Source organism: Nanorana parkeri, unplaced genomic scaffold (assembly GCF_000935625.1).
Source record: "Nanorana parkeri isolate BGI_ZX_2015 unplaced genomic scaffold, ASM93562v1 scaffold259, whole genome shotgun sequence".
NCBI lineage: Eukaryota > Metazoa > Chordata > Amphibia > Anura > Dicroglossidae > Nanorana > Nanorana parkeri.
Genome location: NW_017306527.1, coordinates 1,084,134 through 1,104,542, shown reverse-complemented (window position 1 = coordinate 1,104,542; position 20,409 = coordinate 1,084,134). Strand labels below are relative to the sequence as shown.

Here is a 20,409-nt window from a genome sequence, read left to right as displayed (position 1 = left end):
TACACACGGCGCCATCCGCGACTATCACTGCAACCACCACGATTGTCCAGGTCCAATCGCTGTAAGCAGTGCAAGGGACACATTCATATACATGTTTCCTCAAAGTTTCGGGGCCATGGAGGGTCTCTTCCTCACTATGTCTCTCTTATGAGGGGACCCTGCACAGCCCTGAAACGTTAGGCTTTGATGATGCATGTTCAGTAAAGGATGGAAATGCACACTTTGAACCTTGTGAATGCTTGTGATCTTCTATCCAATACGTTGTGTTGTTAAGCAGTCACCGCTCCAAGCTCGCTCCGGTGATGGACTACAATGTCATGTTTTAGTTTACTAATTTGTATTGAGATTGTAGTCCATCACAGGAGAGAGCTTGGAGCGGTGCCTACTTTACAACACACACAGGGACCATGGGGAACAAAGGTAGTCACCCTGCATAAGGAAGGACAGTGTCAGCATATATTCAGAGATGATATGAGGATCTACAGCTGAGTGATACACAAATAAGACCGTAATTAAACAATTACAGGGGTTGTTTCATGTGGAGAATTTTTATATAGGCTGGAAAATGTCTGCATGGTTGATACAGGTTGTTTTTTTGTTTTTTTTTAATATTGTAGAAAAGAGAATTGATATTTCACCGCAAGTGTGCTGCTTCTTTTAGCTTGCTGAGAATATTGAAGAATGGGTAGTAGTGCTATCACTATAGAACGCTCCCATTGAGACATCTGTGCATGTGTGTCCACTCGTGAGGTAGCTACATACTGTACTGCCTGTTTAATATGTATTGGATTTAGATTATCTTAGATTAAGAGGAATCTCCTGCTGCGGCTATTTTGTTTTGGCAGTTGGCCCTGCCGGCTGTCAGAATACCTGAACAGTGCCTGTATCTGATTGGAGGCAGATTGGTTTGGCCGAAAGTGTTTGTTTATTTTTTTTCCAGACTCCTTTGATTTTCCAATCGAAGAATGTCAGGCAGTAGACAAGGCCACCCACTGAGCAAATTTCAATCGGTTTATCGAGAACAAGCAGAAATCTGCTCAGTATATAGCCAGCTTTAGGTGTTAGTACCTTTTTTACATTGTATTATATGGTGCCATCTGTAGTCGGCGAAATGAAAATTGTTAATAGGAGCACAGTATAATTCTAAGTAGCTGACAGCATGAGCACATTATAATAGATTGTATTGAGTTTAAAGATAGAAAAAATGAGCTTCATTAATCTAATGTAACTTCTTTCCCTGTATTATTTTCTCAATCTTTACATGAAATCTGCAGTTGTATTTTTATGGAAAACATGCACCTAGAAGTCTGTTTGCTGTATGACGGCAACAACAGGAAGAGGGATTAATATACTTTAATGCACTTGGCACACTCTGCTAAGAGGAATTGGCAGAGATTTAATACCTTGCATACTTTTACTACAATTGTCCTCGGAGTAGGATTGCTACATATCTGTGTATGACCCTTGAACCTTGTTATATGACATGCATGCAGGAGCTGAAACTATTTAATTGTTTTGTTTCCCAGTCTGTTTTCTGCGGTAAGTGAAGACTGTAAAAGAAGCAACATTTTCAATGCAGAATGAATAAAAATGTATTGTGGAGATTGGTCTTATTACTATATTTATTTTTACAGATTATTTTCAATATATAAGTAAACATACAAGTCAAGCTATAAAAGGTAAGTTAAAGCAAACCATTTTGAAATGTGTCCTTTACATGTAAAAGCTTCTTCTATCCATAATTTTACATAAATATATGCTAGAAACGGTTTGACTACTGCTTTGTAATCTTTGTTTGCATTTGTACATAAATAATATAAACATACAATGGGAAAACGTTGACACTTGTACAGTTAAGCATTAGGTTTCATGGTGTCGACATATGTTTCAAGCCCATTGCGTTTGATTGAATTGGATCTGCAAAACCTCATGCATGTGATCGTTTTTATTTGCCATCAATTTTTTTTTATTTTTGTATTATTATTATTGTTTAATAATAATACGACAGTAGCTCTAATATAATTGGACTGTTGTAGGAGAAATTTCCCCACAGTGGTCTTACAGTACCGTAGTTCAGACTCGAGGGGATCACAAAAGGGAATAGCACAAATGAGAGAAGAAAAACAGACATTTTAACAGTTACTCTTGTCTGTCGCATTGTATTTGCAAAGCATTGTGTAAAGTTAAGTTGCATCCACTGTTCTGATGAGACAAGTGATGTAAACTTGTGGTCTCTGTTGATTGCATGGTCAGGTTGTTTCAGTATTTGAAAAAATGGGGAGATCGAATTCAAGGTCCCATTCTTCAAGATCGAAATCTCGTTCGCCGTCATCTTCTCGATCAAGGTCGCATTCCAGGAAGAAAAGATACAGGTAACTAAATCTGGGCTTCATTTACATTCTAGCAAGGGAGTATAGAGGATATATTTTCCCACTAGCTTTTGGGTAGACATTAAAGTCACCCTGTTACTACAGAGTCAAATAGGCCCAGCATTTTAAAGAGGCTATGTACTTTGCTTTTTATATATGTTGATACCTTGCTGTTTTGTTAATCCCAGGCACAGCAGGTATTTGACACTTCCAGGCATGTCATACCTGCGATCCCCACCACATGCTGTGGTTCCTGCTGACAGCATGTATGTCCTCTAGTGATGTACATGCCAGCAGGAGGAATCGCAGTGTACGGTGAGAGTAGCTGATATTCATAGTACGTATATAGTCTTTAACAGGCTGGACCTATTTAACTTTTGACCTTTTAGTGTAGTGACAGGGTCACTATTAGGGCTGCTACCAACTAATTGGTTATGAGAATAGTTGTGAACTATTCTCATCGATTAGTTGGCTGGATCCCCTAGCTCTCTCCTCCATGCTGGGAGGAGGGCACAGCAATCCGTGTGCGGGTGCAATAGCAAGTCTGTTATTGGCCATTGCAATTGAAATGTCCATTAGCAGACTTGCTATTGCACAGCCCACTACCTGCTGTAATTATATTCAGCTGCCGTCTGTGGGCAGCTTGCCTTCCCTGGCTGAAGCTATTCAAGTGCCATTGTGCTTACAATACAATTATAAGAAATTATAAAGGGTAGTGAAAAGTCATTTTAGGTTTCGGCCTGACAAATTCTCCTGTGGGAGGTGTGTTGCAGTGCCATTTATTTCAATGACACCCCAAACACGCCTCCCATCCACACTGTGATCACCCGCACGGTACTGCACTGCTGTGCTGTCCAGTGCAGTGCTATTGCCAAACATTGTGCATGCAGTTTTAGTCTGAAGTAAACTTTGTAACACTGCATTTGTGTATTTTATTTTAAATTAAGGATTGTATTTGTTTAATCGGCCAGCTAATCGATTTATGAAAATATCATTAGTTGGGAGCCCTAAGCACCTAATCTAAAAATATTTCATTTATTTTGGTAGATCCTGGAGAATGAAACCACTTAGCAGTTTGTCTCTAAAAGCATTCAGTGATGAGAAATGTCTGCACTTGTTTTCTCAGGCTTTCATACCTGCCATGGTCATTAAAGTCATTTGTGTAATGGCTTTCACTTTTATATTTACTGTGCCATACTTTATGATCCAATTACCTAAACGGATTTGACATTTGTTTTATGGACAGGAAGATCAGGATTAGCCTGGCAGCATTTCTAACTGTTTTGTTACAGTTTGTGGAGATTTCCCCATCATTTCTTGTCCCACCAGAAAGTGAGGGAAACTCTCCCCAAAGGGGATACATAATAGAAATGAAAAATCTGAATTGTTTCTTCTCTGTTCTGTGCAAAGCAAAAGAAAATATTGGCTGAAGTTGGTTTCCAAGAAAACCTTTTTATCTGTGTGAAAGTTTGTGAATCAGCTGCTAGATGAAAACACAGGCATATCCAGTTGTGTACCTGCATTCTTATTTAATGTAAAGAGTACCCTAGAACCCTAAAAATCCAAGAGCAAACAGGAGTCAGTACTCTAATGATTCCAGCTCATTCCTTCACATCCCCTCCCTGGCTATTGTTTAGGCTTTTGGGGTGCTTTGGAATATAACATGGGTGCAAAAATGGAAAAAAGGGCCTCAGTCATGAAGGGGTTAAACGAGCAAATTCAGGCACCTGTTATCTAGAGTCTTTGCTCCCTTCTACCACACAATCACTGCAATTGAGACCCCATTCACTCTGAGCTACATAAAAAAGTTATTTTTCAGCTCTTGATTTTGAGCTGAGTGACCTTGAGCTACAGTGCACATTTTGTCACGCAACGTAGTGCTTCTTTTGGCAGTCTATCAAAGCATATTGGTGCCAAATTGCACAAAATAGATCATGTTCGAGCGACAAGATTGAGCTACAGGCAACATTGAGCTGTAAGATGTGAACACCTCCATTGAAATGCATTGGACGAGCTACATTGAGCTTCGTTTTTGAGCGGAAATCTTGCTACAAATCGCTCAGTGTGAATGGGTTCAAACCAGCATGGCTCAATAGACATGGTGTGAATAGCCAAAAGGGTGTTTGACTAAAGTTATACATGTCATTTGGATTTGTTGCCTTCTAAATGGAAAAATAAAGATTTGTTATTTAACTTTTAAGTTCCAGATCTCGGTCAAGAACATATTCCCGATCACGGAGCAGAGAAAGGGTTTACAACAGAGATTACAACAGAGATTTCCGTAGAGATTATAGAAATAATAGAGGAATGAGGCGCCCCTATGGCTTTAGGGGAAGAGTAAGAGGTTATTACCAAGGAGGAGGTGGTAGATATCATCGTGGTGGTTACAGGCCAGGATGGAACCGTAGGTATTCACGAAGTCCTCGGCGTGGCCGGTCTCGCTCCAGAAGTCCAAAACGGAGATCTGCATCATCTCAAAGATCTAGAAGCCGATCCCATAGATCTTACAAGTCCTCACAGTCACCAAGGTCATCAACTTCTCGTTCTTCTTCCCGCTATAGCAAGTCACCAGTGGCAAAACCTCGTACATCTGAAGAGAAAGCCAGACAAAAAAATGAAGGGGCTGACAAATCAGAAAGTCCCCCCAATGATAAATCGGGTGATGAGCATAAAGATGCATTTGACCCCTCCGAACCAATAGATGAGCTTGGCAAAGAACTTGATTTGCATGGTGAGAGCTGGGCAGGACTATCTGCCTATGATAACAGTCCGCGGTCTCCTAGCAGTCCATCCCTGGTGGCCTCACCACCCAGTCAGAGCTCCTCTCAGTCTGACTGTCCAATCCTGAGTATAGTACACTCAGGTAAGGATACCTTGTCTCAGAATTCACATTCCATTGCTCACAGCCCTGAAAGATCAGTCTCTGGGTCTGCTGGCAATAGTTCGACACGATACAGCCCTTCCCAGAATAGCCCACTTGACATCCCTTCTCAAAAGAGTCCAGCAAAGACTGTGCTATCTCAGCATCCTTTACGTGATGAGGGGCACTCCCACTACTCGCATTATGCTGATGAAGAAGAACAAGGGACTGCTAAAGGTACAAAGATACCTAAAAGGTGAGAAATATTAATCAGCTGGTTATGATTCCTCAAAGAATATTTTGTCATGGATGTAATATTAGGATTATGGGACTTTTCATAGTAGGGTAATTTTTAAAGCTGAACTCTAGGCAATCACCTGTAAACATTCAAAATACACATTCTTATCCTACCAAACAATATCTGTCTAGCTGTTTTTGTAAATTGTATATCTACCAATCAGCACAGCTAGGAGAACAACATTACTTTCTCTGCTAGTTAAGGAATGATGTCTTCTCCCTGCCCAACTGTAACCTGCTGATTGGATAAGCTCCACAATGCACTGATGAAGGCAAAAACTCTGCTCTCACATTGTCTACGTGATGCTGATGGCACATGTGCATGTAGTAAAGTCTGATTTATCTCCTAGCTCTGCCTATTCCATTCTATCTTTCTTAAGGTGTCCATACACCTGCCGATTATCGTAAGATAATCGTGGGTGATCCCGCGATCATGCGATAATCGGCAGGTGTATGGGCAGCATGCGACTGCTTCTACTGTAAGGTCGCACGACTTTTGTCTTCCGAGCACGCTGGAAAACCTGCCGAAAATCATGCTGTGGGTAAGCAGGGCTAAATGTAGTGCAGGGAAAGCCACCACTCGTTTTGTACAAGTGACCCGGGTGGCTATACAGCCGCTCAGATCACTTGTAGCAGGCTGCTTGTCCCTCACCTCCCTGCTGTGGTTTTCGGGGTCCCCGGCAAATTACTTCAGGATGGAGAGTGGGGAGAAGACCAGAGAATGTCCATTCTCTGATCTGTGTGATCAGCGAGACAGGATTGCTGCACAGGAGATCAAGCACAATGCTGTGCTCTACTGTATTGGATGGCAGGCTCCATAAAGAGAACCTGTCTCCAAAAGCTATCACATAGGGCTTTGTAAGCCCCCTGTTTTATAGCAATAAAGTTGCGTGGGGGGAAAAAAAAGTGATTTTAAAAAGGAAATTTTTTTTAAAAAAAAGGTAAAATCGAACCCACCTCCCCTGCCATCTGCATGCAAATAAACACAGGCATAGGTGTGTGTGTTGCCCCCTGCCCCCATTCTGCTGTGTGCCATATTGTGGTAACCAGGCTGCAGTCCTCTCTATCACGCATAATGTGCAGTAAAGGGTAGCGTCACTCCTTCGCCGGTATGGGTGTGCTATTTGTACCCAATACTGCGGTCCAGCGCAGCCTTGCGCTATGGATTTTAAATTTAATTTGCCCATTCTTAGCACAGTTAAATACCGTTTTGGGGAAAAGTTTTTATTTTTTTATTTTTTTTATTTTATTTTTTTTATCACAAGTAGATTTTCATGAGGGACAAGTGGATTGGGCCCTGCATTAGTCCTTGGACAAGTAGTTTATTTAAAAATTTCCACACCCTGATGCCTAATAGTAGCGACGTCCAATCCTGATCCTGTGTAGGCATGATAATGATGTTAGTTTAAGACCAGCTTGAAGAGTGGTTTAGGCAGGCTGGAAATCGCAACTGGAACTGGTGGGGAGTGTGAGACTGGATTAAAGGCAATTTTTTTTCTTAATTGTACTTCGCGGGATCAGAGTTATAGACCATGGGTTATATGCAGCTGTCTTAAGGTGTTGCAAAGAAAGCTGTAAGGACCCACTCTTGCATTCCACTCTTGATCTATAGATTCTCAAAGGTTCCTGTGATTACTTGGCCTTTGCAGTGGACAGGCTAGTAAATCTGTGGGATTAGTTCCACCTGATCTATGTCTTTTTCCGCTTCTGAAGCGCCTTCCTTGACTTTCCGTAGTCCATCCTGGATCCAGATCTGTCCCAGAGACTGGTTCACCATCCTGTTTCTTGGTCACTGGTTTTAACTGATTAGCTGTTTAAGCTTGGGTCCTGAGGCACACGGGCCTATTGGATTCAGTCATTGCTATGCTCCTAACGACCAGCACTGCTTTTCATGGTTTGGGACTAGGAAGTTCCATCCCAGGAAGTACTCTGTTGGATGAATTCTGCCTTCAATTTGGTCTGGACCAGCTTTTGGCTTTGAGTATCTCCAAGGGTCAAATTTCATCCCTAGCTATGCTTTTCCAAAGGCAACTTGGTGAAAGCCTTTGTGCAGTGTGGTGCTCACATTGCTCTCCTTGTACACTCCCCAGTCACACAGTGTAATCCCAACCTGGTTCTTTCAACATTTTCAGTAGCCGCCCTTTGAAATTAAGGATATTTGCCCTGTCTACCCTTACAAGGTTGCCTTCCTCTGTGGTAAGTTAACATCTTTATCCTGTAAAAAACCCTTCCTAGTGTTGCACAGGGATAAGTTTGCTTTCCTTCCCAGTGTGGTTACCTCAACCTGGAGATTATTCCTCCCTCTCTGTGTCCTGCTCTGAATACATTCTAGGAAAATGTCTCTCTACTGTGTGGATATGGTACATGCTGTGTTATTCTACCTCTCAGCTACAGATTCTTTTCTACAATTTTATCCTCTGTTATTCTAGAAGGTCCTATTAGGGGACACCCTGCTGTCTTATATATATATATCCCTAGTTGTTAAGTTTTTTTGTTTGCACGGTGAATGTTTAGGCCTAATCTGATTTGAGTGTAAGATGCTTCTATCTGAGCTTAACCAGTCCTCTTTTGACCCATTACTTGGGCCTGTTAGCTTTTGTTTGCTGTCTTGGCCACCAACTCAAAAGAATGCGTTTTGGATATCCAGTGACCTAAGGGGCTTATCCTGTGTCATGTACGATTAACAAAATAGGATTTTTTTTTTATTGTAGTACATTACAGGATGCAGATCCTACCCTCTGTTCTTTTAATTCCTTATTGCTTGCTGCAGAACTGAGGCTTGCTGGGTTGGGAGTCAGAGAAATTTATATTAGGGCTTTCCTTAAAGCATTGTTTGCCAATGTCCAAATCTCTTGTAAACAGCTGCATATAACCCATGGTCTAGGATTCTGATCCCATGTACTGAAATGTACACCAAGGAAAGGATTTTTCAAGTAAGTGAAAAATACTTTTTTTTTTTTTTTGTGGTGGGGGTTTGACTTTTAAATATTTAAGTTGTCATTATTCTAATTGTCTAATAAAGGTGCTAATAAACATGATCTTATTTTAAATCTACAGGTATACAGATGAAGAGCATAGGTTATTTCCTATTGAACGAGTAAATGTTAGAGAGAAAGACAGCCAAAAGGAAAAGGCATTAGAGAAGTCTAAAACGGAACCATCCAGAAGCTGGGGTAGTTCTGATGCTTTGGACTATTTATTTGAAAAAGAGCCTGATAAAACTCCATTCTTAGCTACTTCTGAAAATGAAGAGGAAGTGGAGGATTATAGGCAGTTCAGGAAGGCTGTGCTAGCTGATCAAGGCAAAGGTTTTTCTTCTGCATCCCATTGGATTTCTGAGGAGGAAGGGGCAAAATATAAGTCCAAGACTCAGACAAAGGTTACTAAAGAAGGGGAAAAGAGTAGGGAAAGTAAGGGTCATAAAGTGTCTTCTAAAGACAAACATAAAGATGATGATCGAGATATTGATAGGCCTTCAGCTAAAAAAGATTCTAAATCACCTGAGCCAATTAAATCTGAAAAGATGATAAAAGATCCCTTTAGTTATAAACTTCCATTACAGCAAAGCGATGAAGTGAAGGAAAATGTATTATTAAGGGAGGAAAGTCCACTTAGAATCAGGATGATAGCAACAGAGTCTAACCGCCCTGAGGTCAAGCTCCGGATAACAACTGTACCCCTTGATGATGCCAGGTAATGAGAATTACATTTTATAGGTAGACAGATTTTTACCTTGATTAGTAAGAAGCTAAGAATTATTTTTTGTTTTGCCCTTTATAAAGGCCATCAACTCTGGCTAATGATCGCCTGCTAGCCAGTACTCTTGTACATTCAGTCAAGAGACAGAAAGATTTCAGATCCATCTTTGACCATATGAAGGTGCCCTTCTCCAGCAAAACCTCTCCTGAATCATTTATCTACCATGTTGTGGCATTAGTACAGTTCGTCAAAGGTAAGCAGCTTATTTATCACAATATTAATGTCTTAAAACATTTTCATGCTAACCTTGGTAGCAGATAATGGTATATTTATGAATTTTCTCTTGGAGAGACTGTCACTTGGCCCATTCAGAAGCCTGCACCTCTTTCCCAGTAAGATATACTTGCCCACCAGTACTCGGATGTTGCCTTCCCACTCTTAGAGCCCTTGCCCAGTTGCTTTAAGGGAGTGGGGCTCCTGTTTGCGGTAGCATATACTCACCGGCCACTTTATTAGGTACACCTGTTCAATTGCTTGATAACACAAATTGCTAATCAGCCAATCATATGTATGACACTTCATTCATATATCGGTAGTGCTGCAATGTCTTCGGCTGCCATATTTAGGACATTACTGAACATCTGTAATATACTGCAAAATGTAAGTGTATATATCTTGATGCACTGTGAGGGGCTGCTTTCTGAAATGCTTTGTTCTGATTTAAATGATCTATTGTGATCAGTTCAGAAGAATGCTTGTTATTATATACATCTGGGACATGTTTAATAACTGGCATTTCCGGTAACGGGTGGTAGGAAAGTTGCTTCATAAATGTTCTCCAGATTTACTAATAGACTTCTCTGCGCTGCAAATCCAATTACCTAATGATACTATACATTTAGAAGTGTATAAGTTTTTACATCACATGAATTAACATTATGACTAGAATTAATTTTATAATTTAATGTTCAGCAATTTGAGGATAAACAGTGCTTGAAGAAGAACTCTAGAAAAATATGAAGCAGTTCAAAATCTTACTGGCTTACAAGAAGTTAAGTGCAAGGAGGTGTATTCCACCTCCTGGATCTGTCTTTTGTTTACATCTTACTAGTTCACGGAGTCTGGTATACATTGCTATACACTGGTGCTCCATCAGAAGGGATACGGCTCTATCACAGCAGTCACACTGCCCGCTCCTCCTCTCTCCAGCTCATTCACCGAATGCTTTAGATTTTCTGCATGGTTTCACAGAATGCAAAATGTTTTGTAATTGGACTAATGGAGAAGAGGGGCAGGCAAATGACGTGACATCTGCTGTGTAAGGTATAGTGTGTCAGGACTGCCGAATGTACCGCAATAGCTATATTATGGCTCTCGGTGAAACTGTAAATTGTAAACCAAATGGAAAACTCCAGTAAGTGGCATACACTCCCTTCCCCTAACTTTAACAGTTTGTTAATTAGCCAAAATGTATTTAATGTTTCTCTTTTATCTGATAGAGGAAACACCAGGTCCCATATTGATGTTAGGTTTTTACACTTTGGAGACTATCGTTTAGACAATAATGCAATAGACAATAAGGCTTTATTCTGAAATCGAATAAGCTGTTTTCCCCGAGTACGACGGCTGTGGAAAGTCAGTAGTAGCCTGCTTTGTTTTTTTTTGTTTTTTTTTAGTTCTAAAATCTTTTCAGACTTGTATGCAGATCTAGTAAAATCTTATTGTGCTGTACTCTTTAACCATGGAATAACAAAGACGAAATAACCTACAAATTATGAATGTGACGGTTACCATTGGATTTAGATTAGCTAATTAAACTTTCTATCCTTTTTGACACCCCTTGCTTAAAAGATCAAAAGTGAGATATCGGCTGCACAAAACATCGTCCAGGACACACGATTTTTATGTGTGAGGACTGTAAAGATTTTATGATATTATTAGTGTTTCTTTTGCAAACATTGGATTAAATGGTTTCCACTTAAAGTAAACATGTTTACTAAAGCATCTTTAAACTGCTTAGAACTGTGGAAGGGTGAGTCGGTGAGAAGTGCTGGATCACGACCTTTCTCTAGTGGAATAGGAGCCATATTAGGGCCTGATGCCTGATGTTCCAGCAGCTCTTCACCAAACAGGGGGCCCTTCCAGAGGGAGGGGATGCCCAGAATGCAAAATCCATGTAAAAGACGACTAAAAAAAGAGCGCCAGGTAATGGCGACAATAAGCTTACTTTACAAATGCTGAACTGCTGGTAAAGATCTTTTCACACCAAGAATTTCCAGTCCTGCCTGAGAAATAGGATTGTCTACAGGGGCTGCCAGTGTCCCGCTATCCTTTTGTTTAATCCCGGATGACCCACAAAACCTATTGGCTGCTCATATCTTTTGAGACAATTGCCTGGCACTTTTTTAGTCGTCTTTCACAGAACTATATGAAGGCTGCCATTGTTTACCTCCTAAATGGTAGTTGCCTGGTTGTCCTGTTGTTCCAATAGCTTTATTACTTTTATTAACTAGCCTGGAACAAACATACATCAGGAAACTCGGAGCTCCTAATCTGCATACTTGGTCAGTGACTCTGAAAATACTGAAGCTGTGGCAGCATCTGTACAGTTTTATATTAATAGTAGTCGGATAAAAGTTACAGGTTCCACATGGCAGTGTTTAAGCTGTAGTTATTATTTGGAACAGGCAGCCATTTTGCTCTTACTCCCACACCCTCACCTCAGTGCTAGCGCTGCACCAGGGGACATTTCTCCCAATTTTTCAAAGCCATTTTGCCTTTGACTTCCATAGATGCTCTGCAGTTTAAAGTACACCTGTCATGATAGAAATATGGAGGCTACCATTGTTAACCACCTTAACAAAATGCTGAAAAAGCTTCTGGCTTTAATGCCTTAGACCTGCAACACACATGCAGAATGTAGTAAAACCATTCATATTTTGGATCAGCCTTACTTCCTTAGTAACTGCTTATTTAAAGCTCAATTTGAAATTTTTAGTTTTAAATCGGCTAATTACATTCAAGGTGCCTGAAACCAAAGGTGCTTAAAGTCTTAGGGCTTGTACATACAAGCTTTAGGTTGTGTGAGAACTGTGTGTACAGCAAGCTTTAGCCAAGCATTTGCAAAGCTTTGTGCCTGCTTCAAACAGCTTTGTTGAAGCCCTTAAAGCACTGTTCATATCCAATTTCCAGAGGTAACCACAGCTCTTAGGCTGGGTTCACACCTAGGCGTATCGAATATGCGCGTTTGTCCCGCGATTCGCTGTAAAAAAAAGGGCTACTTGGCTGTATCCCAATGGAAACGCGTGACAAAAACGCCCCAAAGAAGCTCCTGTACTTCTTTGGGCGTAGGGTGTTTTGTAGCACGTTCATACGGCCTGTAATACGCCCAGGTGTGAACCATACCCATAGGAAATAATGGAATTTCGGTGTTTGAGCATTTTGCAGAGCGTAGGAACGCGCTACAAAATGCCCAGGTGTGAACCGGGCCTTAATGAGAACACCGACTGATACTGCAGGTCCCTGCAGAGCTTGCCAATTTAAACTTAAAGCACTGCCAGCAGGCAAACCTTATCCTCCCTGCTGAATGGAGAGCTTTAGGTCTGACCTACAGAGAGACTACTTCCACACAGAAAGCAATGGTCCTCATCTGCACCATGCTGGCAGGGACAGGTTTTTCTGCTCAGGATGTGGCTACTTTCTTAAAACAAACTAAGCCTGGCCATGCACTGCACTATTTTCTCGTTCATCCCGTGGGCTGAATGAAAAAAATAGAGAAGATACCTCAAACACTTAGGAGTGTGTCGATAAATGAATCCCGCTGTGTGCATTGTGTTCTAACAGCTGCCACTGTCGGAATGCCCCAACGGTGCCGGCGGCTCATTGGCTGTCGGCTCTGATTGTACAAAGATGTTCTGGCCAGCTCCTATCAGCTGATCAAGCGATTCCGGCCAAAAGGGTGCCGACAGCAGCGCCACTGCGAATTACGGCTGGCTCCTTAAAAAGTGTATGGGCACCCTAAAGGTGCCCATACACCTTGCGACCTTCGCAAGACTTTTGTCTTGCGATGGTCGTAAGCTTATTATAAGCTTGTACGATCTGCCCATCTTGGACAGGCAGATCGTACTTGCGATCATCGAAAGGCCGCCCCGCTGAGGGGCAGGCTTCCGATGACCGCAATGCTGAACGGGCAGTGTGCGTGTGCGCACACCGGCCCGTTCCGCAGTTGTCGAACGAGCAGGCTAGAAACCCGCCGACAATCGTACGATTCGCGGCGGGTTTTCTAGCATGCTGGTTCGACAAAAGACGTGCGACCGTACAGTAAAAACGGTTGCACGGCTTCCATATACCTTGCGATTATCGTACGATCGCGGGATTTCCCTTTAAGGTGCCCACACACCTTGTGATAATCGTACTGTAAGGTCGCACGACTTTTATCTTAGGAACATGTTCAAAAATCGTACGATTTTCGGCTGGTTTGTGGCATGTTTGCAAGTTAAAAGCCGCACGGGCCGGTGTGCGCAAGCGCACACTGCCCGTTCATTATTGCGGTCATCGGAAGCCTGCCCCTCAGCGGGGCCGGCTTGCGATCATCCCAAGTACAATCTGCCTGTCCAAGATAGGCAGATCGTACGTTTTTTTTTAATTACCTTACAACCATCGCAAGACTAAAGTCTTGCGATGGTTGTAAGGTGTGTGCCCAGCATTAGACTTTAACACCTTCTTTTTTTTTTGTTTTGGCACACCTGAAACATATTTAGCTGATTTAAACAAAAAGTTCAATTGGACCTTGGACTTTCTAGCCTAATATTGCATCAAAACACTCTCAAATGTTACTTGTGTACTCAATAAAATTGTGGAAAACCCAAAGCGAACAGTGAGAGTCTGGTTTGACCTTAGTAAAGTGATTGCTGCTTGCTTTGGATTACCGCACTAAAAAGAATGGTGGTCCAGAGAAATAGTTTGCTGCCTAAATGAACTGGGGTAGTCGCACTTCTTATTCACTGTTATTTTGTTTGTGAATATAATCCATTTTGTTGACCGTGACCTAGAAGTGCCCAGTGTTGATTTCTTTTTCATTATGACTAGGTCCTGGAAAATATTTTGAAATGGCACAATATAACCAAATAAAGTATACTGTTGCTGATGCAAAAAATGCAAAATGGCCAAAAATTCTGAATTGCTAGCTCCAAATATTTCCTGAGTATACTGGAATTAAGCTTGAAGCACTAGCCTTTTAGTGGCTTTTTCCAGGTGTATTACTTGATATTGAGGCATTTGCTGGATGCTGGGCGGTAAGTGGAAAAAGCTGTTTGTATTATCTGAAAGAGGAAAGCTTGCTTCACATTTTGTTTTTCATAGTTCATGATTGTGTCTTCTGCATTGAACCAAGTCTTTGTTCTTATTTTTAGACTTTTAATAACATGAATAGTACAAAAATGTATTTTTATTTTAATTTTTTGTTGAACAATAACATTTACTGTGTGGATAGCAAAGGGATTGTCAGTATATCTGTGTTTTAAACACAACACATGCTTGCACATCAAGTTGAAAGGTATACTGCTTAGATAAGGGATTTGGGACACTTAGGGGCTAACCACAACATTTCTCAACACCGTGACCCTGATTCAGCTTTTAATTAAGTTTCGCTCATTAAAAGCTGACCGCTGAGTGGTGGCTGCGCTTTGCTGAAGAGTTCTCTCTGCTAAACACTGCAGATGTTAGCGATCTTCTTGCTTCAGTATTTTCAGTCATAATCCCAGATCAAGAGCTTCTGATTTTTTTTTTTTTACTCCAACGTTCTTGATCAGCATACTTTTATCCGGGTCAGTGACTCCAAAGTATTGAAGCCAGTGGATCAGCATGACAGCAAGGGAGCTTGCATTTTAGAAGGAGAGGTCAGCAGTGGCATCCTCCATATTTCTTTTAGGAAAGGTTGCCTTTTAAGCTACAACCTAATCTTGCATGTCTGGTGTAACAAATGTGAACTAGAGTGAACTTGTGAGGGCATTTTGTAAGTCTAAAAGTTCTGGCGCTCTAATCCTATCTATACTATCTAGTAAATCACTAACCGGGAGCAAGCAACTAGGATGTGAGTTCAGACTTCAATAACTGCATCCATGTTCTGAGTAGGTGATGCACAAAGTAGTAAGGCCATGATGACAACCCCAGAGCCAAATGCATGAAGAGCGTATATGTTTTGAAAGTACGGATATCATTTCAGATACTGTACGTTTCCAGAAAATGCTTTTATTTTTTTGTTTTGGATATATTGCAGAAGGGTTGAAACATCTGTCAGGTAAGGTATTCCTGTGTCCCCACTGGGAAGATGAGCAGGGCATCATCACAAGACTAAATCTCGTCTTGAGCTTTATAATCGTATAAAAAGAAGTTGTGTTTTTGGAGCCACAAAGGACTCCAGCAGGCAATAGTGACAGCTTAATTTGTAATCTGTCACTATTGCCTGAAGGAGTCCTTTTGTGGTTCAGAGGAGCCAAAATGTCACCACCCCTGTCATTTAAACACCCTGCAATTATAGGTCACAACGCTGTGTTGATATTGTAACCCACTGGGAAGATTCCCCCTTATTTTACTGTACCTGTGGTCACTGTGACTAGAGTGGAAATGTCTCCAAAAAAAAGTTAAATGTTGAGCAGCATACAGGTAAAGGGGTAGGCATTTGATGCCTTCTGTGCCATTGCTAGTGTCAATCCTTAACTCATGTCTTTACTAAATTCTTGAATATTAAAAGTATGTATTTTCCTTACCCTCAGCATTGGTATGTCAACTACAAAATATTTAGTCAAATGCAAAGTAACTTTGTGGTCACAAGTGCAGACATAGAAAGCAGAAAACCAGTTATCTGCAAGTATGCTTGCGCAACTTACAGCTCCTTAAAGGGCCCAAAACTCAGGGGATTCTGTTATGCATTTTTTAACCAGTACTATGTATAAGAACTTTGGCCCACATCTTTCTATGCCTTGCTGTGACTCTAATAGATGGTGTTGTAAAGCCGACAGTCGGCTCTACAAGTTTAAACAGAGTCCCGGCGGCAAAAGTCGCCGGGAGTCTGTTTAAACAGCCCCGATGCTGGCGACGTACACTGTACGTCGTCAGTCACGAAGGGGTTAAAGGATAAGTGGGAGAGACTGAGCTCCTGACCACAGGAAATGGCAGAGGTTTGCATAACAAAGTTCTCTGCAGTTAGTGGCTCCTGGGCGCTCTGCAAGTTATGCAAGTCTACTGTTTTCAGTATGTGCTATTTATCACGTTAAAGTGACCCTAGAAATGTGTGTAATATTCTTGTAGGTTTGGGACAATTGTGTGTGTTTTCTATATATTTTGGCTTCTTTAGCACTTTAAAAATGAGCACAGAGTTACTGGAATGTGACCCTGTTGCTGATCCAACACAAATTAAGCGGTTCCCTTTAAGGAAGAGATAGATCAATTAACTCTGCTGCTGCCCAAAGCACTACAAGCATTTTGATCAGTAGAAATGGTCCACTGAACTCTGCTGGAGTGTCGATCTCCTGGGTCCTTGGCTGATGTCGCGGTTTTTCCTGCTGACCTACACATAACTGTCCTAAAGTCAGCAGGAGGAACCAATTTGAGATCTACAGGGGACCCAGGAAGCCGACAATCTGCATATGTTGATTTTCCAAAGGGAATATTGCTATTGATTGGAGCAGTGTTCAGTGGCAAGGGCAGCAGGAGATCTGAATATTCAGTCTCTCCTTTACAGGTAACAGCTTAATTTGGGATTCTAGATTGGCGACAAGGTCACTTTAAGCAGCTTTTGGCCAATATTTTCCATCACTATTTATGATTGAAGGAGACGGAGAAACAGTTGAGAAAGTTTTTTTTCTACTTTCAGTATATTGAATGATTGCTAACCTATTTCTGAAACTGCTAGATGCCTGGCTTTCTTGATAATCCTCCAGATGTAATATTTGCTTAAATTACTGTTGGTTTATTTGGGGTTACTAAATCAGTGCTGAAGCCATGGAGGCATGACAGCCAGGCAGCTGTCATTTTCAAGAAGGTCAACCCTCTAAGCTGATGTATTTTATCCCATTACAGCTTTCCCTTAAAGTAAACCTTTCCTAAGAGACATGGAGGCTGCCATTGTCAGCCCCCTCTTGAAGATGCTAGTACACTATCCAACTAGGTTTAGAAAGGTTTGAGTTGCTCATCTACATGGTTGTTCCAGGAAAGGGACACACATTAAAGTAAGAAGGTAAATATAACAGCCAGGAAACTGGAATTTGCAGAGTAAGATGTAACCGTTAAAGCCTCCATATATCAAGAAAGGTTTCCTTTAAGTAATTGCTTATGATGGTTAGGATGAAAAGGATATGTTTGTGTGGGGAGGATAACCATAATGGCCCACTCACACTCAAGATTTTATAAAAGGCAGGAAATGACCTAGCAGTTCCTACTGAAGATTGTTTTCAACATGGGCTCTCTCTGCTACCGGTAGCATTTTAAATCTATCTTGCTTGTTGTGACAAAAACTACCCATCAGGTTCAGTCTGTTCATTATATTGGGCCTAGTTAATGGGTCACAGTGCAGTAACCAAGTGCTCTTTAGCCTGCTTTACTGAACTAGAATTAACGGGAGCTTACAATATATAAAACGTATAATTTGTTTATCTTTTTGTGGTCTAACAATTGGTTTATTTTTGTATTTTTTGTTTTTTTTTTGGTATGTAGTTTTATTAAATTTTTTGTGTGCCTCTTTTACTGCAACTTGGTCTTTTTCACATGGAACCTAGCCAATTGTCTGATAGCTCTGCAAACGGGGTTCTTGTTAAGTAAACATGAAATATAAGAGAGCAATGGGTACACCTTTTTTTTGCATTTTAAGCTTCCTAATGATGCAGTAGTACATTTTGCAATGTACTCCTGTAATCAAAAATGCACCATAAGCTTACAATTCAATGTAATATGCTGTGGGCGGGTCTAAGCTCTGTGCTGAGAAGCAATACCAATAATATTGTCGGGATCCTCCTCTGCCATTGAGGGACAGCAGCTTGTAGGAGCTGCTGCGCGTTCATGAGAACCTGTGGAGGTGCAGCAGCTCAGGGCACATCCTGTCGCAGGTCTATGAACACTTGCGCATCCATCCTGCAGTTTGTCGTTTCCACGCTGCTGTGTCCAGACAATGCACATACCATATCGGCAAAAGGACAGTCAGTTCAGCTTTGTCCTTGCCCTCCACTCTGCTGTCTTTATCTCTTCTCCCTTTTTATGTCCCAGGACAACATCATGGAGGGAGAGAGGACAAAGCTGAATGGACTGTCTTAGTGACGATGTGTATTTGTATCTGGGGACAGCAGTGTGGAGGGGAGAGGGGAACAAAAGACTGCGGAATGGATGTGCAAGTGTTTGTACACCTGTGACCTGACCTGAATAAACTTTGATAGGATCTGCCCTGAACTGCTGCACCTCCACAGGTTCTCATGAATGCACAACAACTCCTACAAGCTGCTGAGGAGGATCCTGACAATATTATTGGTATTGCTTCTCAGCACAGAGCTTGGCCCCTCCCACAATATATTACATTGATTTTTAAACTTATGGTGCATTTTTGATTACAGGAGTACATTGCATGATACTCCTGTATCATTGAGAAGCTAAAAATGCAAATAAGGTGTACCCCATAATTCTCCTTTTAAGTAAGGCCTATTTATTCTGGTATGCCAAACATTCAAACCTGAGGTGACTGCTGCATGATTTCATATGTTTTTTGTTTTCCTTTTTTGTGTGCTGGTTTTTTTATTTTGAGGAATGTGACTTTGTGCTTAAGGGGTGGTAACTAATGGGGTAGTATCTCTCCTCTACACCCAACAGAGCATTACTTCAAAGGTGAAGGAAAGACCCTTAATGAGAGGTTTGCAGAATATCAGAATGTCACAGAGGAGCGTGTAGGCCATCCAAAAAGTCCTGAGATACACAGGTATGTGATGTACCTATTCTCATTGAAGTGGTAATGAACTCAAAGTGAAGATTTACTATGGTATAGAGAACATACAAGTGTTAATTGTGTCTAAGCAGTACCCTGAAAATTTTAATTTTATCTTGAATTCCACCTAAAACATAGCAGAGTGTCTAGGCACTCTTGTGTCTTAAAGGAGAACTATGAGGCGAGTGAAAATCACTCAGCCTCATAGTTCTAGCCGACCTGTGACAATGAAACTGTCACATGTCGGCTCAATAGATCGGGAAGTGAGTGAATACATACCATCGCTCGCTCACTTCTTGATTCTGTCTCTGCAGGGAGCCGTGACTGTCGCTCATGGCTCCCTGCAAGCATACCTCCCCTGTCCGATCCTCCAGCGCTGAGTGGAGGAACGGACGGGGTAGGGGGCCGGTACAGCTGGCTCTGCCTCTAGATAGGCAGAGCCAGCTGTCACGCAGCTGGGTGGATCCAGACAGTAGAGTTGGGATCCGTCCCGGCTGCGGCGTCTCGGTATACCGCGAGCTGTAGCTCGCGGTATACTGAGCTTTGGGTGACGGGAGGAGGCTAGTTTGTGTCCTCCCGTTACTCTTAGGAGAACTATGGGGAAAAGCCCTGACCCCATAGTTCTCCTTTTAAGCCTCATAGCTGTATATTTGCACTGTGAGATCCAAGGCACTGCTGCCTTGGACTGCTAGTGTCAGGAGAACTGAAAGATTTGATGATCTAAATACTGTGTTGCTCACTGTTCTCCTTGCTGATGTGATGACGTAAATCCTGCCTTAACACAATGTCCACCATGCATATAGGATTGTAGTGACATATTTTGAGGATCCCAAATATTTTTTTTGGGTGTGAGGTGTTTTTGGAAGCACAGGAAGTAGTTTTAGATGTTTGTAAGGGTGTATTTTTTTTTTTTAAAGCTGGACTCCCAAGTATACAAAATACATTGATGGGAAATAGGCTAAATTGTGCTAAAAAGCTTATTCTAAAATGCTGATTTTTGGCTCCCTTGATTGTTTGTTTTTTGAATAATCTTCCTTTGAAAAATGCAGCAGTAGAGGCATGCACACATGTGAACTGCTTTAGTATCAGACTTAAAGTGTGCAGAAGAAATCTTTCGAAAAATGGGGTCACATCACCTGAGCTTCTACAGAAAAGCTATCGAATAACCATACTGTTTTGTAGTACTAAAAGCAGCCTTCTTGTGTACGTTAGACATACAC

General features: G+C 41.5%; 1 protein-coding gene across 5 annotated transcripts in view; it reads left to right on the top strand.

Annotated features, from left to right (window-relative positions):
- The first annotated feature begins 2,251 nt into the window (after positions 1-2,251).
- The window catches only part of BCLAF1 (BCL2 associated transcription factor 1), a 47,244-nt gene continuing 29,086 nt past the window's right edge, over positions 2,252-20,409 (top strand). For 4 of the 5 annotated variants that reach the window (XM_018556945.1, XM_018556943.1, XM_018556942.1 and 1 more), the window contains exons 1-5: positions 2,252-2,372; positions 4,571-5,485; positions 8,584-9,219; positions 9,309-9,478; positions 19,078-19,183. In XM_018556945.1, coding sequence (XP_018412447.1) covers positions 2,275-2,372; positions 4,571-5,485; positions 8,584-9,219; positions 9,309-9,478; positions 19,078-19,183 — 1,925 coding nt within the window. In that variant the 5' untranslated portion in view covers positions 2,252-2,274. The remainder of the gene's footprint in view (positions 2,373-4,570; positions 5,486-8,583; positions 9,220-9,308; positions 9,479-19,077; positions 19,184-20,409) is intronic. The other variant, XM_018556944.1, reaches the window with a different exon arrangement.